Source organism: Hyperolius riggenbachi, chromosome 10, assembly GCF_040937935.1.
Source record: "Hyperolius riggenbachi isolate aHypRig1 chromosome 10, aHypRig1.pri, whole genome shotgun sequence".
NCBI classification, from domain to species: Eukaryota; Metazoa; Chordata; class Amphibia; order Anura; family Hyperoliidae; genus Hyperolius; species Hyperolius riggenbachi.
The window spans coordinates 226,834,901-226,852,706 of record NC_090655.1 but is presented as its reverse complement, the minus strand read 5'-3'; the positions used below and the strand labels follow the sequence as shown (position 1 = coordinate 226,852,706).

The following is a 17,806-nucleotide window of genomic DNA, read 5'->3' as shown; positions in this document are numbered from 1 at the left end:
AGATGATGTCACAAGCATCCATGATTAAAGGTAACCTGAAGTGAAAGGGATATGGAGGCTGCCATATTTATTTCTTTTTAAAGGACAACTGTAGCAAGAGGTATGTGGAGGCTGCCATATTTATTCTCTTTTAAACAATACCAGTTGCCTGGCAGCCCTGCTGATCTATTTGGCTGCAGCAGTGTCTAAATCACACCGGAAACAAGCATGCAGCTAATCCTGTCAGGTCTGACAATGTCCAGGGCCGGAGCTACCATAGGAAAAAATGGACAATTGCCCCAGGGCCCCAAAGCCTGTAGGGGCCCCCAAGGTGTCCCTCCCCCATCTTAACTGTTGCTCCCCAGGGACTCTGCAGAGTCTGTTAAGTTGGGAGTTGATTGGGGAAGTGTCAGTAGCCAGCTCAGGGGCCCAGGAGGGAGATTTGGCTGCAACAAAGGGCCTCTAATGACGCTTTTTGGTCGGGGGGTGTCTGTTGGGGGGCCCCCAGGCTAATTTTGCCCTAGAGCACAATTGTTACTTGAACCGGCCCTGACAATGTCAGAAACACCTGATGTGCTGCATGCTTGTTCAGGGCCTTTGGCTAACAGTATTAAGAGGCAGAAAATCAGCAGGGCTGCCAGGCAACTGGTATTTCTTAAAAGGAAATAAATATGGCAGCCTCCACATACCTCTCGCTACAGTTGTCCTTTAAACAACACCAGTTGCCTGGAAGTCCTGCTGATCACTTTGGTTGCAGTTGTGTCTGAATTAAACACCTGAGACAAGTGTGCAGCTAATCCAGTCAGACTTCAGTCAAACATCTAGCATGCATGCTTGTTCAGGGTCTATGGCGAAGGGTGCCAATACAATTCTCAATTTTCAGAACTGGTATTCAGCGGATATGATCATAATGATCGAATATGGCAGAGATCAATGCTGAAACATGGCGTATCAATCAATAATTTTTATCGATTTCGGTCTGATATCAGCTTGATTGGGCATGCTGGAAAATCTTGGTTGGGTGCATGACAGTAACAGCGTTTGGTTTCCAGACAACCGGTGGACCCCCGGCAGGTATATGTGTGTTCTCCACCCCCCCCCCCCCCACCTTCTCATGTCAAGTGCTATGAGCTCACCTGACATGCCACCACAAATCCTCACCTCCTCTGGTGTCTTTTTGTCACTACGAGCGGCTGTAATAGGTGAGGATTCGATTCTCACCAGCGTGACAGGTAAACCTTCAAAACTAAACACATGTAGGGAAGGGGGGGGGGGGGGTGACATACAGTTTTTGGGGGCGGCCTGGCAGATGGTGCCCCCCCCCCTTCCCCCCATGCTGAAGTCTATTGGGAATTTATCTGCAGTATGTGGGCAGACAATAGATCCCTCTCTGGTCAGATAGGGATCTATCCAATGGTTGATCTTGCATCAAGATTGACAGGTGTATGGTCAGCTTAAAAGTATTACAGGTAGAGCATCTGAAAGACAGCCAGGCAATTTGCATCGTTTAAGAGGAAATAAATATTAGAGCCTCCATACTCTTTACACTTCAGCTTCCATTCGCCTGTCCAACAGCATGTGACTTCTCCCCATCGCTGCACCACCTCTCCTCCCTTTCTCTTCTCTACATTGCCTGTGTCCCATGACAAACACTAGAGGCTCAGTGGCGGATACCTTATGTGCCCACGTACACACCAGGCCTCCAGTGCTTGTCACGGGACAAAGGAGAGAAGAGACAGAGGAGCGGTGGAAAGGCCATTGTAATCTTCGCTGCTAACACTATGAAAGAACGCCGCAGCCAACATGTTCCTGACCTGTCGCCAGTAGAGCTAGTGTTCTCCACAGAATTTTTTTCCCGCCAGGTGGCATGAAAAGGTAGCTGGGTGTGTTGCAGGGCTGTGGAGTCGGTACAAAAATCCACACACTCCGACTCCTCAGTTTAGGATTCCACCGACTCAGACTCTTCTAATTTACATATTACAATCTTGTTGATTGAAAGTATGTAACATGAAATTCGGCTCTTAACTGCCAATGCTTAGGAATTTTAAAAGACAACTGAAGTGAGAAGGATATGGAGACTGCCATATTTATTCCCTTTAGCCATAGACTAAAACTAGTGCTTGGTAAGAGTGCTTGTAAATGGTAAAGACCGGAACAAAGAATCTCTATCAGGCCCTAGGCAATGTAACTGTGGGTGCATGTAAGAATGATGTGCAGGTACTCTGCAGGGGAATGAGGAGATTCTTCCTCTATTACACATTCTTCATGCACAATCTGAACCAGGTATATGGGTGATAGACAACACCTCTGTGTTCAATGTGCACAACATTCTCAGTGGATTTCCTGCAGCTCTGTGGGGAGTGCATATGTAGAGTATAGTACTACTGTGTAACAAATTAAACCTGAGACAGATGAAATTAAAAGTTTTATACACACCTGGGGCTTCCTCCAGCCCCCTCTTCAGGCTAATCAGTCCCTCGCTGTCCTCCTCCGCAACCTGGATCTTCTGCTAGGAGTCCAGGTACTTGAGCCACTCTGGCGTAGTGCGCATGCACACACTCCGCCGCTGGGAGCGTACTAAACCTGCACAGCACTATTGCGCAGGTGCAGAATGTTCCTGGCTGTAGGAGCGTAATGTGGCCGGACTGCGCTGACTGGCTGAATTACCAGGACTCATAGCAGAAGATCCAGGTGGTGGAGGAGGACAGCGAGGGACCGATTGGCCTGAAGGGGGCTGGAGGAAGCCCCAGGTATGCATAAAACTTTTCTTTTCATCCATCTCAGGTACCATTTAATTTGTAGTCACCAAACCAAATTTTAACAACATATCAAATTATTTGATTTCATGAGCAAAGAGTGCATACATTTGCATAAATCAGAATCTACGCAGAATTATTTCCATCTCATTGACCATCTCTATTAGTGACATGGCTACAAATCAGGCTTTATTCTTACAGCATAGATGTTATTTAGTATATAAGTTACGGCCAGTTTGCCCACTTCGGGTTCTGGCTGGCCAATGTGCGAAGTGGCCGCTGCCTTGCGGCCAATGTCGGAAATAAAATTGTTCTTGTAAAATTAATGTCTTTTCTGGCCGTGTCGCTGCGGCCAAATGTATTAAAACTTAGTTCATTTAATGAAATGAAGCCGGCGGCAATGTAACAGATGAAGCCGCCGGCTTCCACTCTGCCTCCTCTCTGCCCCGCCTCTCTCTCCTCCTCTACAGAACACCGGGTCGTTCTTGGCGCCAGGGGGAAGCAGAGCGGGGAGGCTGCAGACATTGCTTCTGCCAGCACCCGCTCTGCAAGAACGGCAGGATTCCCCTGCCGCGACAAACGACTCTGGGGGAGAGGGGAGGGACACGCATGTCCCCTCCTAGCTGGCAGTACTGTACAGGGGGCAGGGAGAGAGGCAGGGGGAGGAGGAGGCAGAGCGGAAGGCGGCAGCTTCATCTTTTACATTGCCGCCAGCTTCATTTCATTAAATTAACTAGCCGCACTGACACGGCCAGAAAAGACATTAATTTTACAGGAATCATTTCATTTCCGACATTGGCTGCCAGCCAGAACGTGAAGTGGCCAAACTTCGGGTTCTGGCCGTAACATATAAGAGATTCCTGTGTACACATCATGTATACAGTCACAATCAGATATGTATATCTGACTTTAAAAATATGGGGACTCCTTTATTGAAGCAGCACAAGTAACTCATTTTGATTGGTTCATTTCATTTTTGTGGACTAAGCAGAGCTATTACTGTATATATAAATTATTTATGATGACTATTATCTGATAAATATAATATTTTATCATAGTTTCTATTTTAATTACAGTTTAAATTCATTAGGAGTCGGAGCATTTTTTCCCGACTCCGAGCACTAAAAATTGCCCGGACTCTGACTCCACAGCCCTGGTGCGTTGCAATGGGGGAGTGAAGAGCCGGAGCAACTCTGCCTGGCGTTCTGATTAAATCGCCAGGGTGGCTGCGGGAGGGTTTTTTTTAAATAAAAAAAAAACTATTTCATGCAGCCAACTGAAAGTTGGCTGCATGAAAGCCCACTAGAGGGCGCTCCGGAGGCGATCTTCCGATCGCCTCCGGCGCCCAGAATAAACAAGGAAGGCCGCAATGAGCGGCCTTCCTTGTTTCGCTTATATCGTCGCCATAGCGACGAGCGGAGTGACGTCATCGACGTCAGCCGACGTCCTGACGTCAGCCGCCTCCGATCCAGCCCTTAGCGCTGGCCGGAACTTTTTGTTCCGGCTACGCTGGGCTCAGGCGGCTAGGGGGGCCCTCTTTCGCCGCTGCTCGCGGCGAATCGCCGCAGAGCGGCGGCGATCAGGCAGCACACGCGGCTGGCAAAGTGCCGGCTGCGTGTGCTGCTTTTTATTTCGTTAAAATCGGCCCAGCAGGGCCTGAGCGGCAGCCGCTGGCGGTGTTGGACGAGCTGAGCTCGTCCAGACCGCTCAGCTGGTTAAAGCATTGGAGGATAAGGTGACAAGCCAATGGCAGCCGAGTGCCCACCAAAATTAGCCGGGTGGAGCACCCGGGCAAAAAGAGCCTGGGGAGAACACTGTGTAGAGCGATATCTTCTGTACGGTGGGAATGACCGATTCTTTTACCGCTGCATATCACTGCAGAGGAGATGGAGCACCAATCTACATCTACATCAATACTGAATTGCAGCCAGTAACAATCAATTGCTACCAAAATTGCAGCAATTCAGTTGCATAGATAGGCACATAAATGTTAAAAAAGTAGGAGGGGGATAGGCAGAGGTCTCACTCCTGATGCTGCACAACACAGATGAACAGGATACAGGGCACCAAAACAGCCCTAAGCCCAGGGTTGAATAAATTTAACGCAACTCCCTTTTGACCACCCTCCAATCATCACCACCAACCTATCTTCCAATTCCCATCCCCCTGCCTCTCTACACCCTCCCACCTGCCATGCCTGCCTATCACATACTGATACAGGTTGCCGAAATCACCACAGCAACATAACAGCCTGCCCCAACCCTTACCCCACCCTATACACACAGGGCTGTGGAGTTGGTCCAAAAATCCACCGACTCCGACTCCTCAGTTTAGGATTCCACCGACTCCGACTCCTCTAATTTGCATATTACAATTTTGTTGATTGAAAGTATGTAACATGAAATTCGTCTCTTAACTGCCAACGCTTAGGAATTTTACAAGACAACTGAAGTGAGAAGAATATGTAGACTACTATATTTATTCCCTTTAGGCTAAAACTAGTCCTTGGTAAGAGTACTTGTAAAAGGTACAGACCAGAACAAAGAACATCTATCAGGCCCTAGGCAATGTAACTGTGGGTACATGTAAGAATGATGTGCAGGTACTCTGCAGGGGAATGAGGAGATTCTTCCTCTATTACACATCTGAACATGAATCAGACCCTAGGCAATGTGACTGTGGGTACATGTAAGAATGATGCGCAAGTACTCTGCAGGGGAATAAGGAGATTCTTCCTCTATTACACATTCTTCATGCACAATCTGAACCAGGTTTATGGGTGACTGACAACACCTCTGTGTTCAATGTGCACAACATTCTCAGTGGATTCCCTGCAGCTCTATGGGGAGAGCATATGTAGGGTATAGTACTACTGTGTAACAAAGTAAACCAGAGACAGATGAAATTAAAGTTTTATACATACCTGGGGCTTCCTCCAGCCCCATTCAGGCTAAGCAGTCCCATGCTATCCTCCTCCGCCACCTGGATCTTCTGCTATGAGTCCAGGTACTTGAGCCAGTTTGGTGTAGTGCGCATGCACACACTCCGCCGCCGGGAGCATACTACACCTGCGCAGCACTATTGTGCAGGTGCAGAACGCTCCTGGCTGTGGAAGCGGCACGTAGCCAGACTGCTCTGACTGGCTGAATTATCTGGATTCATAGCAGAAGATCCGGGTGGCGGAGGAGGACAGCGAGGGACCGAATGGCCTGAAGGGGGCTGGAGGAAGCCCCAGGTATGTATAAAGCTTTTCTTTTAATTCGCCTCAGGTACCCTTTAATTCATAGTCACCAAACCAAATTTTAATAACATATCAATTTATTTGATTTCATGAGCAAAGAGAGTGCATACATTTGCATAAACCAGCATCAACGCAGAATTATTTCCATCTCATTGACCATCTCTATTAGTGACACGGCTACAAATCAGGCTTTATTCTTACAGCATAGATGTTATTTCGTATATATAAGAGATTCCTGTGTACACATCATGTATACAGTCACAATCAGATATGTATATCTGACTTTAAAAATATGGGGACTGCTTTATTGAAGCAGCACAAGTAACTCATTTTGATTTATTTATTTCATTTTTGTGGACTGAACACAGCTATTACTGTATATATACATTATTTTTAATGACTATTATCTGAGAATTGGAACATTTTATCATATTTTCTATTTTAATTACAGTTACAAATTCATTAGGAGTCGGAGTCGGTGCATTTTTTCCCTGACTCCGACTCCAGGCACCCAAAATTGCCCGACTCCACAGCCCTGTATACACATCAGCTCTACACTTATCCTATACACATCAGCTCTACACTTACCCATTGCCTCTCAGCACATACACTGCATGTACCATACGCTATACACACACATACCTTACACTTACTCACACCTTATAAAAACATGTGCAATATTCCACAACTTCTGCATACAACCCTGCGCTATACACTTTGCTATACCCCATGCCCAACAGGAACCAATTGTGTTGTGTACAAGCCTCCCCCCCACCTACCTGATAAGGTTGGGATATGGTGAGATTCATAGACATCTCATTCATGTCAACATCTTGCGTGGACAAAAGATCACTCCTCGCATCCATCTCTTCTTCCCTTTTTATTGTTCCCATCATACTGGCATCCTCCGTAGTCCGCTGATCAATCATCACATGGGTCTCTTCCTCTTTAATATGAGATTTTTCTTTGTCCTACAGCAGCAAAATAAATTCAAATAGCTCAAAACATCATAGTACACAAGTTTTTAAAAGGTGACTATTAATAAAGTCTCAATGGAGAAATAAGTGACATCCAGTCACCTTATAGGAGCCTGACACACAAAATCACACAGTCACCTTCATGATACATCGCTAGCGGTCATTGGATAATAACCCATAGTTCCCAGCACTGCTCACCTCTCCTGTCAGCAGCTCAATCATCTTGTGGATGACTTCTAGAATCTTTGTCTCCTTTCTCTCAGCTGACAGGGGGTGAGATGGAGGAACTGTGGTGAGGGATACGTCATGGGGAAGGCTGCGGGGGCTCAATAGCTCACCAGATGTCTTCTTCACCACCTCATAATCCTGTGTAATAACATACAGCAACAGTTAGCAGCATCCTCCTTGCCTCTTTATTTAGGTCTGTGTTTTATTAATAGAGCTAAGAATGAGGTCACGTGACCCTCCCAGAATCCTCCTCACCTCTCCAGTAAGCAGGTAGATGATTTCCAGGGTGAGGTTCAGTATCCTCTGAGTCCTGAGACTTGGCTCCTTCTCCATCCTCACTGACGTGGACATCAGCTTTTTGAGATGCAAAAGAGGAACACTTTTAGCACAAACATATTTTGGCAAAAGACACGGCCCATCACGCCTCCTGTCACCCACCCACCACACCATCAAGTCAAACACGCCAGAAACAATTAATGATATGTATGTTGGTCTTTCAGACCTCACTGATCCTTATGCATTTAAAGAGACTCTGAAGCCAGTTTAAAAACGGCTTTTTACCTTATATTTATGTTAGGCATGTTTGCCCGTGCTAAAACGCCAGTATCTCGCGGCACACTCGGAGAGCGCTTCCTGTAGAGGCAGAGCTTTTAGTAGCAGCTCTGCGCTCAGCGCGCATCTCCGCCTCTCCCCCGCCCGTCTCAGTTTTCCATCACTGAGAGGGGCGGGGAGAGGCGGAGACCCGCCGGCTGATAGACGCACATGGAGGTAGAGCTACAGCCGAAAGCTCTGCCTCCAAGAGCAGCAAAATTCACGACCAAGATGGTCGTGGATTTTGCAGGGGGGGATTTGGGGGGATAAGAACCCCTCGTTCTGCCACGGGATAGCGGCGTTTTAGCAGGGGCAAACATGCCTCAGATAAATATAAGGTAAAAAGACGTTTTTAAACCCGCTTCAGAGTCTCTTTAAGTCAGTGACATGACTTTGTACTCTGTGAAGTGCTGCAGAAGATGCCAGTGCTATGTTTATAGCAGGGCTGTGGAGTCGGAGCAATTTTGGGTGCCTGGAGTCGGAGCAATTTTGGGTGCCTGGAGTCGGAGTCCGGAAAAAATGCACCGACTCCTTATGAGTTTAAACTGTGATTAAAATAGAAAATATGATAAAATGTTCTCTCTCTCAGATAACAGTCGTCATAAATAATTTATATATACAGTAATAGCTGTGCTTAGTACACAAAAATGAAATAAACCAATCAAAATGAGTTACTTGTGCTGCTTCAATAAAGCAGTCCCCGTATTTTTAAAGTCAGATATACATAACTGATTGTGACTGTACAGTATATATGATGTGTACACAGGAATCTCTTATATATACTAAATAACATCTATACTGTAAGAATAAAGCCTGATGTGTAGCCGTGTCACTAATAGAGATGGTCAATGAGATGGAAATCATTCTGCGTTGATGCTAATTTATGCACTCTTTTTGCTCATGAAATCAAATCAGGGCTGTGGAGTCGGTACAAAAATCCACCGACTCCAACTCCTCAGTTTAGGATTCCACCGACTCCGACTCCTCTAATTTGCATATTACAATCTTGTTGATTGAAAGTATGTAACATGAAATTTGTCTCTTAACTGCCGACGCTTAGGAATTTTAAAAAACAACTGCAGTGAGAAGGATATGGAGACTGCCATATTTATTCCCTTTAGTCATAGACTAAAACTAGTCCTTGGTAAGAGTACTTGTAAAAGGTACAGACCGGAACAAAGAACATCTATCAGGCCCTAGGGCAGGCAATGGAACTGTGGGTACATGTAAGAGTGATGTGCATGTACTCTGCAGGGGACTGAGGCGATTCTTCCTATATTACACATTCTTCATGCACAATCTGAACCAGGTTTATGGGTGACAGACAACACCTCTGTATTCAATGTGCACAACATTCTCAGTGGATTCCCTGCAGCTCTGTGGACAGTGCATATGTAGAGTATAGTACTACTGTGTAACAAAGTAAACCTGAGAAAGATGAAATTAAAGTTTTATACATACCTGGGGCTTCCTCCAGCCCCCTTCAGGATAATCAGTCCCTCGCTGTCCTTCTCCACCACCTGGATCTTCTGCTATGAGTCCAGGTACTTGAGCCAGTCTGATGTAGTGCGCATGCACACACTCCGTCGCCGGGAGCATACTACACCTGCGCAGCACTGTTGCGCAGGTGCAGAATGCTCCTGGCTGTGGAGCCGCATACGGCCGGACTGCGCTGACTGGATGAATTACCGGGACTCATAGCAGAAGATCCAGGTGGTGGAGGTGGACAGTGAGGGACTGATAAGCCTGAAGGGGGCTGGAGGAAGCCCCAGGTATGTATAAAACGTTTCTTTTCATCCTTCTCAGGTACCATTTAATTCGTAGTCACCAAACCAAATTTTACCAACATATCAAATTATTTGATTTCATGAGCAAAGAGAGTGCATACATTTGCATAAATCAGCATCAACACAGAATAATTTCCATCTCATTGACCATCTCTATTAGTGACACGGCTACACATCAGGCTTTATACTTACAGCATAGATGTTATTTAGTATATATAAGAGAGTCCTGTGTACACATCATATACAGTGGAGGAAATAATTATTTGACCCCTCACTGATTTTGTAAGTTTGTCCAATGACAAAGAAATGAAAAGTCTCAGAACAGTATCATTTCAATGGTAGGTTTATTTTAACAGTGGCAGATAGCACATCAAAAGGAAAATCGAAAAAATAACCTTAAATAAAAGATAGCAACTGATTTGCATTTCATTGAGTGAAATAAGTTTTTGAACCCCTACCAACCATTAAGAGTTCTGGCTCCCACAGAGTGGTTAGACACTTCTACTCAATTAGTCACCCTCATTAAGGACACCTGTCTTAACTAGCCACCTGTATAAAAGACACCTGTCCACAGAATCAATCAATCAAGCGGCCCTCAAACTCTCCAACATGGGAAAGACCAAAGAGCTGTCCAAGGATGTCAGAGACAAAATTGTAGACCTGCACAAAGTTGGAATGGGCTACAAAACCATTAGCAAGAAGCTGGGAGAGAAGGTGACAACTGTTGGTGCGATTGTTCGAAAATGGAAGGAGCACAAAATGACCATCAATCGACCTCGCTCTGGGGCTCCACGCAAGATCTTACCTCGTGGGGTGTCAATGGTTCTGAGAAAGGTGAAAAAGCATCCTAGAACTACATGGGAGGAGTTAGTGAATGACCTCAAATTAGCAGGAACCACAGTCACCAAGAAAACCATTGGAAACACATTACACCGCAATGGATTAAAATCCTGCAGGGCTCGCAAGGTCCCCCTGCTCAAGAAGACACATGTGCAGTCCCGTCTGCAGTTTGCCAATGAACACCTGAATGATTCTGTGAGTGACTGGGAGAAGGTGCTGTGGTCTGATGAGACCAAAATAGAGCTCTTTGGCATTAACTCAACTTGCTGTGTTTGGAGGAAGAAAAATGCTGCCTATAACCCCCAAAACACCGTCCCCACCGTCAAGCATGGGGGTGGAAACATTTTGCTTTGGGGGTGTTTTTCTGCTAAGGGCACAGGACAACTTAATCGCATTAACGGGAAAATGGACGGAGCCATGTATCGTGAAATCCTGAATGACAACCTCCTTCCCTCTGCCAGGAAACTGAAAATGGGTCATGGATGGGTGTTCCAGCACGACAATGACCCAAAACATACAGCAAAGGCAACAAAGGAGTGGCTCAAGAAGAAGCACATTAACCACTTCCCAACTGAGGGGTTTTACCCCCTGACCACCAGAGCAATTTTCACCTTTCAGTGCTCCTTCCATTCATTCGTCTATAATTTTATCATTACTTATCGCAATGAAATGAACTATATCTTGTTTTTTTCGCCACCAATTAGGCTTTCTTTAGGTGGGACATTATGCCAAGAATTATTTTATTCTAAATGTGTTTTAATGGGAAAATAGGAAAAAATGTAGGAAAAAATTTATTATTTTTCAGTTTTCGGCCTTTATAGTTTTTAAATAATGCATGCTACTGTAATTAAAACCCATTAAATGAATATGCCTATTTATCCCGGTTATAAAACCGTTTAAATTATGTCCCTATCACAATGTTTGTCGCCAATATTTTAGTTGGAAATAAAGGTGCATTTTTTTCAGTTTTGCGTCCATCCCTAATTACAAGCCCATAGTTTATAAAGTAACAGTGTTATACCCTCTTGACATAAATATTTAAAAAGTTCAGTCCCTAAGGTAACTATTTATGTATTTTTTTTAAATTGTAAATTTTTTATTTTTTTTTTAATTACAAAAAAAAAAAAAAATGGGGAGTGTGGGAGGTAAGGAGTTAATTTTTTGTGTAAAACAAGTTTATTTGTGTGTAAAGAATGGTTAGGGTGTAGTTTTACTATTTGGCCACAAGATGGCAACATTACCAATTTGTTTCATGCGACCTGCAAGCGTCCTTCCGGACGCTTGCAGGAAGTAGAAAGAGGCTGGGACTTTGTTATTTTTTCACAATGATCACGCTGCTCAGCCGTGCGGCAGCAGATCATTGCGGGGCTTAGATCAACGAACGGGAATGGATTTTCCCGTTCGTTGATCTCTGGGCGAGCAGGCGGCGGCGTGTTTACTAGCGGCGGGCGGCGTGTTTACGAGCGGGAGCGCGGACAGCGGCGGGAGTGCGCAAAGTACGGATTTCTCCGTCCCTGGGGGTGAAAGGATGGAAAAAGGGGCAGAGAAATCCGTACGTGCGGGGGTAAAGTGGTTAAGATCATGGAGTGGCCTAGTCAGTCTCCGGACCTTAATCCAATAGAAAACCTATGGAGGGAGCTCAAGCTCAGAGTTGCACAGAGACAGCCTCGAAACATTAGGGATTTAGAGATGATCTGCAAAGAGGAGTGGACCAACATTCCTCCTAAAATGTGTGCAAACTTGGTCATCAATTACAAGAAACGTTTGACCTCTGTGCTTGCAAACAAGGGTTTTTCCACTAAGTATTAAAGGGGAACTGAAGTAAGAGGTATATGGAGGCTGCCATATTTATTTCCTTTTAATCAATACCAGTTGCCTGGCAGCCCTTCTGGTCTATTTCTCTGCAGTAGTATCTGAATAACACCAGGAACAAGCATAGAGGTAGTTTTGTCAGATCTGACTTTAAAGTCTGAAACACCTGATCTGCTGCATGCTTGTTCAGGGGCTAATAGTATTAGAGGCAGAGGATCAGCAGGGCTGCCAGGCAACTGGTATTGATTAAAAGGAAGTAAATATGGCAGCCTCCGTATACCTCTTACTTCAGTTCCCCTTTAAGTCTTTTATTGTTAGAGGGTTCAAAAACGTATTTCACTCAATGAAATGCAAATCAGTTGCTATCTTTTATTTAAGGTTATTTTTTCGATTTTCCTTTTGATGTGCTATCTGCCACTGTTAAAATAAACCTACCATTGAAATGATACTGTTCTGAGACTTTTCATTTCTTTGTCATTGGACAAACTTACAAAATCAGTGAGGGGTCAAATAATTATTTCCTCCACTGTATACTGTACAGTCACAATCAGATGTGTATATCTGACTTTAAAAATACGGGGACTGCTTTATTGAAGCAGCACAAGTAACTCATTTTGATTGGTTTATTTCATTTTTGTGGACTAAGCACAGCTATTACTGTATGTATATATTATTTATGACTATTTTCTGAGAAATAGAACATTTTATCATTTTCTATTTTAATTACAGTTTAAATTCATTAGGAGTTGGAGTCGGTGCATTTTTTCCAGACTCAGACTCCAGGTACCCAAAATTGCCCCGACTCCACAGCCCTGAATCAAATCATTTAATATGTTGTTAAAATTTGATTTGGTGACTACAAATTAAAGGGTACCTGAGACGGATGAAAAGAAAAGTTTGTACCTTTTTCAAGTACACTTACCAAGGACTAGTTTTAGTCTGTGACTAAAGGGATTAAATATGGCAGTCTACATATCCTTCTCACTTCAGTTGTCTTTTAAAATTCCGGTTCTTTTCCGTTAGCCGGGCGCATCCTCTAGGTGGCGATAGAACTCCAGCAGAGTTACATCTTTCCCTAGTATCCATGGCAGCCTGGAGGGGGAATAGTAATTATCGCCACCTAGAGGATGCGCCTGGCTAACAGAAGAGTACCAAAATTCCTAAGCGTTGGCAGTTAACCAGTTCACCCCCAAAGGTTTTTACTCTAACGGACCAGAGCAATTTTCACTTGTCAGTGCTCCTCCCTTTTATTCCCTAATAACTTTATTACTACTTATCACAAGAAAATGATCTATACCTCGTTTTTTTCACCACCAATTAGGCTTTCTGTGGGTAGTACATTTTGCTAAGAATTTTTTTATTCTAAATGCATTTTAATGAGAAAAAAACAAAAAAATAGAAAAAAAATCATTATTTCTCAGTTTTCAGCCATTATAGTTTTAAAATTAAACATTCTCCTATGGATAAAACAAACACATTGTATTTGCCCAGTTGTCCCGATTATTAAACCATTTAAATGATGTCCCTATCACAATGTATGGCGACAGTATATTATTTTGAAATATAGGTGTTATTTTAAGCTGTAAAGTCCCTAAGGCAAGTATTTATTTATTTAAGCTGATTTATTTTTTTTTTACAAGTGTTTTCTTTTGGAGGGGGAGTGTTGGAAGTGGAATTTAATTAATTTTATTACTCATGTGTATGTACTTGTAAATGTATGTATTTTGTACGTGTCATATACTTTTTGGCCACAAGATGGCGCTAGTGAACACTCGTTATAGTAAGTGTTCACTTTTTTTTTTTTTTTTACACTTTATTTAATTGTTACATTTCCTGTTTTTGTGAATGGACGTAGCCGCTGTTCACGGTCATGTCCATTCACTCCAGGCACTGCGATTGGGTAGAGGACCATTTGGTCCTCTTCCCCAATCCCTCAGCACGGGATCCTGACGGAAACGGCGGCCGTAGCGGCGCGCACACGGCGGTAGCAGCGGCGGGAACGCGCGACTTATTAATACGTCATGTTGCCGTTAATAGGGTAAAGCATGACGTATTAATGCGTTAGGATGCCACTAAATGGTTAAGAGACGAATTTCATGTTACATACTTTCAATCAACAAGATTGTTATACGCAAATTAGAGGAGTCGGAGTCAAGGAGTCAGAGGAATCCTAAACTGAGGAGTCGGAGTCGGTGGATTTTTATACCGACTCCACAGCCCTGGTTTATAGCACTGATATCTTCTGTAGCACTTTACAGAGTACATAGCCATGTCACTGACTGTCCTCTGAGGAGTTCACACTCTAATCCTATCATTGTCATAGTGTAATGTGCTACCATATTATAATTAGGTTTTTTATATAGGACTGCTATCTCCTGCAGCATTTTACATACTACATAGTCATTTCACTCACTGTACTGAGGAGCTCACAATTTAATCCTACCATAGTCATAGTTTAATGTCCTACCATATTATTATTGTGTATTTATATAGCACTGACATCCTCTGCAGAGTACATAGCCATGTCACTGACTGTCCTCTGAGGAGATCACACTCTAATACTATCATTGTCATAGTATAATGTCCTACCATATTATTATTATGTATTTATATAGCACTGACATCTTCTGCAGCACTTTACAGAGTACATAGCCATGTCACTGACTGTCCTCAGAGGAGCTCACAATCTAATTCTGTCATAGTCTAATGTCCTACCATATTATTCATAAAAAGTGAAAATAATTGCAGATAATGCTCCCAAGTGGGCAACAAGGGAATTCCCATGCATGTTGTATTATCCCTGAAATAAGTATTGCAGCAACAGGCTAAATCACAGAATCCTGAGAAGGTATAGAGCACGAGGAAACAAGTGAGGAATAGAGGCTGTATCCAGCGCATGATTAGTGTATAGTGAGCTTGCCCACTGATATGGCCGGAGGAGACTGCTGGGTTTCCCTGACCAGGAAGCCTAACAGGTTTTGTCAGAAGCACATTGTTCTGTGGCTTTTTTATTTCCCTTGTTGTGAGGTGGTCTTACTAAATGCACTGTTTCCTAGGGTACTCTCACCCTAAAGATGAACATCCAATTTTATTAACTAATTTATGGAGCACCTGCAACTTCATGGTTTTCACAGGCTGCTACATATCATGCACTCTTATTGCTACTATTGCATTCATTTGCACATTTGTTTGCTATCTGCAATTTCAGCTGCGTCATGTTTTTTGTGTATTAAATTAGACACAATAATGGCTTTTCATTGGGTTGTCTTTCTCCGTTTTGCATTTTGCACAATAGCTAGCTGGACAGTGCAGTGAAGTGTACTTACTCTGACTGTTCCCAGCAGCGATGCTGTTGATGAGAAACATATTTTCCTACCTGCCTTACTCTCTTATCTGCCCAGCTGTTCCCAGCAACATGAGCCCAGCCAGGCTACCGCTACACACCTGCTGCACAGAAGAGAACATCTGGCTGGAACACTGGCCCAGAGCTTCCTGTGAAGTTGATTGGGTAACAGGCGCAGCACTGCTATGCCAGATCAACCAGGTCTGGTCTCAGACGGAGCAGTGCTTTTCAGCGCTGCTAGATTTGAGCGCCGCCATGGACTAAAATGGGAATCAGTCTATAGCGGCGCTCAGTGAGTAACATCGGCTCCGTCAGAAGACGGAGCCGAAGTTGCTTAAAAAACACAGTAATTCGGCCTCCAGCAATCGCTTAAAGCAGAATTATTTCATTCCCCCACTATCCATGGCGGCCTGGAGGGGGAATAGTAATTAAAACGGCCTGGACTTGTGCAGAAGCAGGATCAGCCATATACCGCTGTATCCATCGCCCAAGTCTACCGGTGCCGATTTCAAATGTACTCGGTCTCAGAGCAGGAAGACTGGGGTAGAAGCAGGACTTCTTTAGAAGGGGGCAGGACATGGGACGAGGGCTTGTAATCCGTGAAAGTCCCGCCAAAAATGGGACTGTTGTGAGCTATGGATGGGAATAAACTATAGAGTCATGTAAACCAATTTTTTTCTGTAGAAAAATACTTATACAGCTAAATACCAAGTATCCAAAACCAGCGGCGATCGTGTGATACTGGGTACATGTGCTGGCCGTTTGCTTGAGCAACTAGCCTGTAAAGCCCAATCTACACGATACGATTCTATTTACGATCCGATTAAATCCGACATCAGGATTCGATTTGATTCTATTCGATTTGCCATTGCAAAACAATGGCAAATCGAATCCCGATCGGACATGTCGGATTTAATCGGATCGTAAATAGAATTGTAATCGAATCGTATCATGTAGATGGGGCTTTAAGCACAAACCTTCCCTGTAAAGCCACATGCGCAGTAGCAATGGAGCGGCACTACCTGTCAATACATCAAATAACGAAGACTTTGCACGGATCTGTGCATTAGTACTGAAAGCGGGACAAATTAAAAAAAAAAAAAAAAGGACAGAGGGATTTGGCTCCCACTCTAGGGGCATAGCAATAGGGGGTGCAAAGGTCACGACCGCATCGGGGTTCTTCCTCGACTACATTATTAGCTCTCTTTTGGTCCTATGCTGGTATTAACTTGTATAGATGCTTTGAATAGTAGTGATCATTAGGGGCCCGTTTCCACTAGCCACCGAGCGCAGCTGCGAGATGCGCGGTGGCACTTCCTCGTGCCATGCACGGCTATGGGATTCGCAGCCTCCCAAACGGAAACTGACGGCAATGTCAGCCGAATCGCTAAGGTAAGCAATTTGGCCGGCGGCGCTATTGTTTCCTATGGCAGTTTCCCAGCGCGATTTGCCTGCGGGGAAACTATGCGGATTCGGCCCGGTTCCCACACTAGTGGAAACGGGCCCTAACAAACTGTTCCCCATCCCCTTCTTGCACACCTCTGACACTGTTGTTGTCCTTGGCAGGTTTTGGTGCGCCATATCAATTATTATATATAGAGTGCTTGGGGGGCCCCAATGTAAAACTTGCACCGGGGCCCATAGCTTCTTGGCTACGCCACTGTGTCCCTCCAAAAAAGGGACAGTTGGGAGCTATGTGTAGACGACGTTGTTGTGATAGAATTACTGTTCCCTATGGACTTTCTCATTGCCTCTCTTCAACCACACTATCTCCGTTTGGACATGGAATAGGGTCATCATTCGCACTGATTTCTACCATGATGAGTGAAACCAGACTTGCTAGTACTTTACCTTATTACCTTCCCGCGCCAGTCTCAATAACAAGTCCACATGTCTCACGTGTTCTCCCTAGTTCCTCTCACTCTATGGCTTTCCATTTGTTTCCCGCTTGGAATACGTGAGATCACCATCTTGTGGAAATATGAGGAACTGCAGCCCCAATAACACTACTGTATTACAGAATGCAGACGAAAGCTGATGCATCAAATATGCAGAACATGACAATCCTTTTCTATGGGCTCTTTCACACGTCTGTAGCAACTGTGGTGCACATTCCTACAGGGCCACAAAAATGGTGCCCCACTGACTGAGAAATACTAGCCCAAAAGGTTCTGGAAATTCGTGAATGCTCTGCAAGGGGAGATTGCATGGAAATCCTTGTGCCATTAGCACTCTAGACTACTGATGAGTCT

General features: G+C 44.3%; 1 protein-coding gene across 3 annotated transcripts in view; it reads right to left on the bottom strand.

Annotated features, from left to right (window-relative positions):
• LOC137534653 (uncharacterized) overlaps window positions 1-17,481 on the bottom strand; it is a 50,873-nt gene extending 33,392 nt beyond the window's left edge. For 2 of the 3 annotated variants that reach the window (XM_068256262.1, XM_068256264.1), the window contains exons 1-4: window positions 17,406-17,481; window positions 7,437-7,535; window positions 7,152-7,319; window positions 6,756-6,947 (exon numbers count right to left, since the gene is read on the bottom strand). In XM_068256262.1, coding sequence (XP_068112363.1) covers window positions 6,756-6,947; window positions 7,152-7,319; window positions 7,437-7,532 — 456 coding nt within the window. In that variant the 5' untranslated portion in view covers window positions 7,533-7,535; window positions 17,406-17,481. The remainder of the gene's footprint in view (window positions 1-6,755; window positions 6,948-7,151; window positions 7,320-7,436; window positions 7,536-17,405) is intronic. The other variant, XM_068256263.1, reaches the window with a different exon arrangement.
• Window positions 17,482-17,806: the final 325 nt, after the last annotated feature.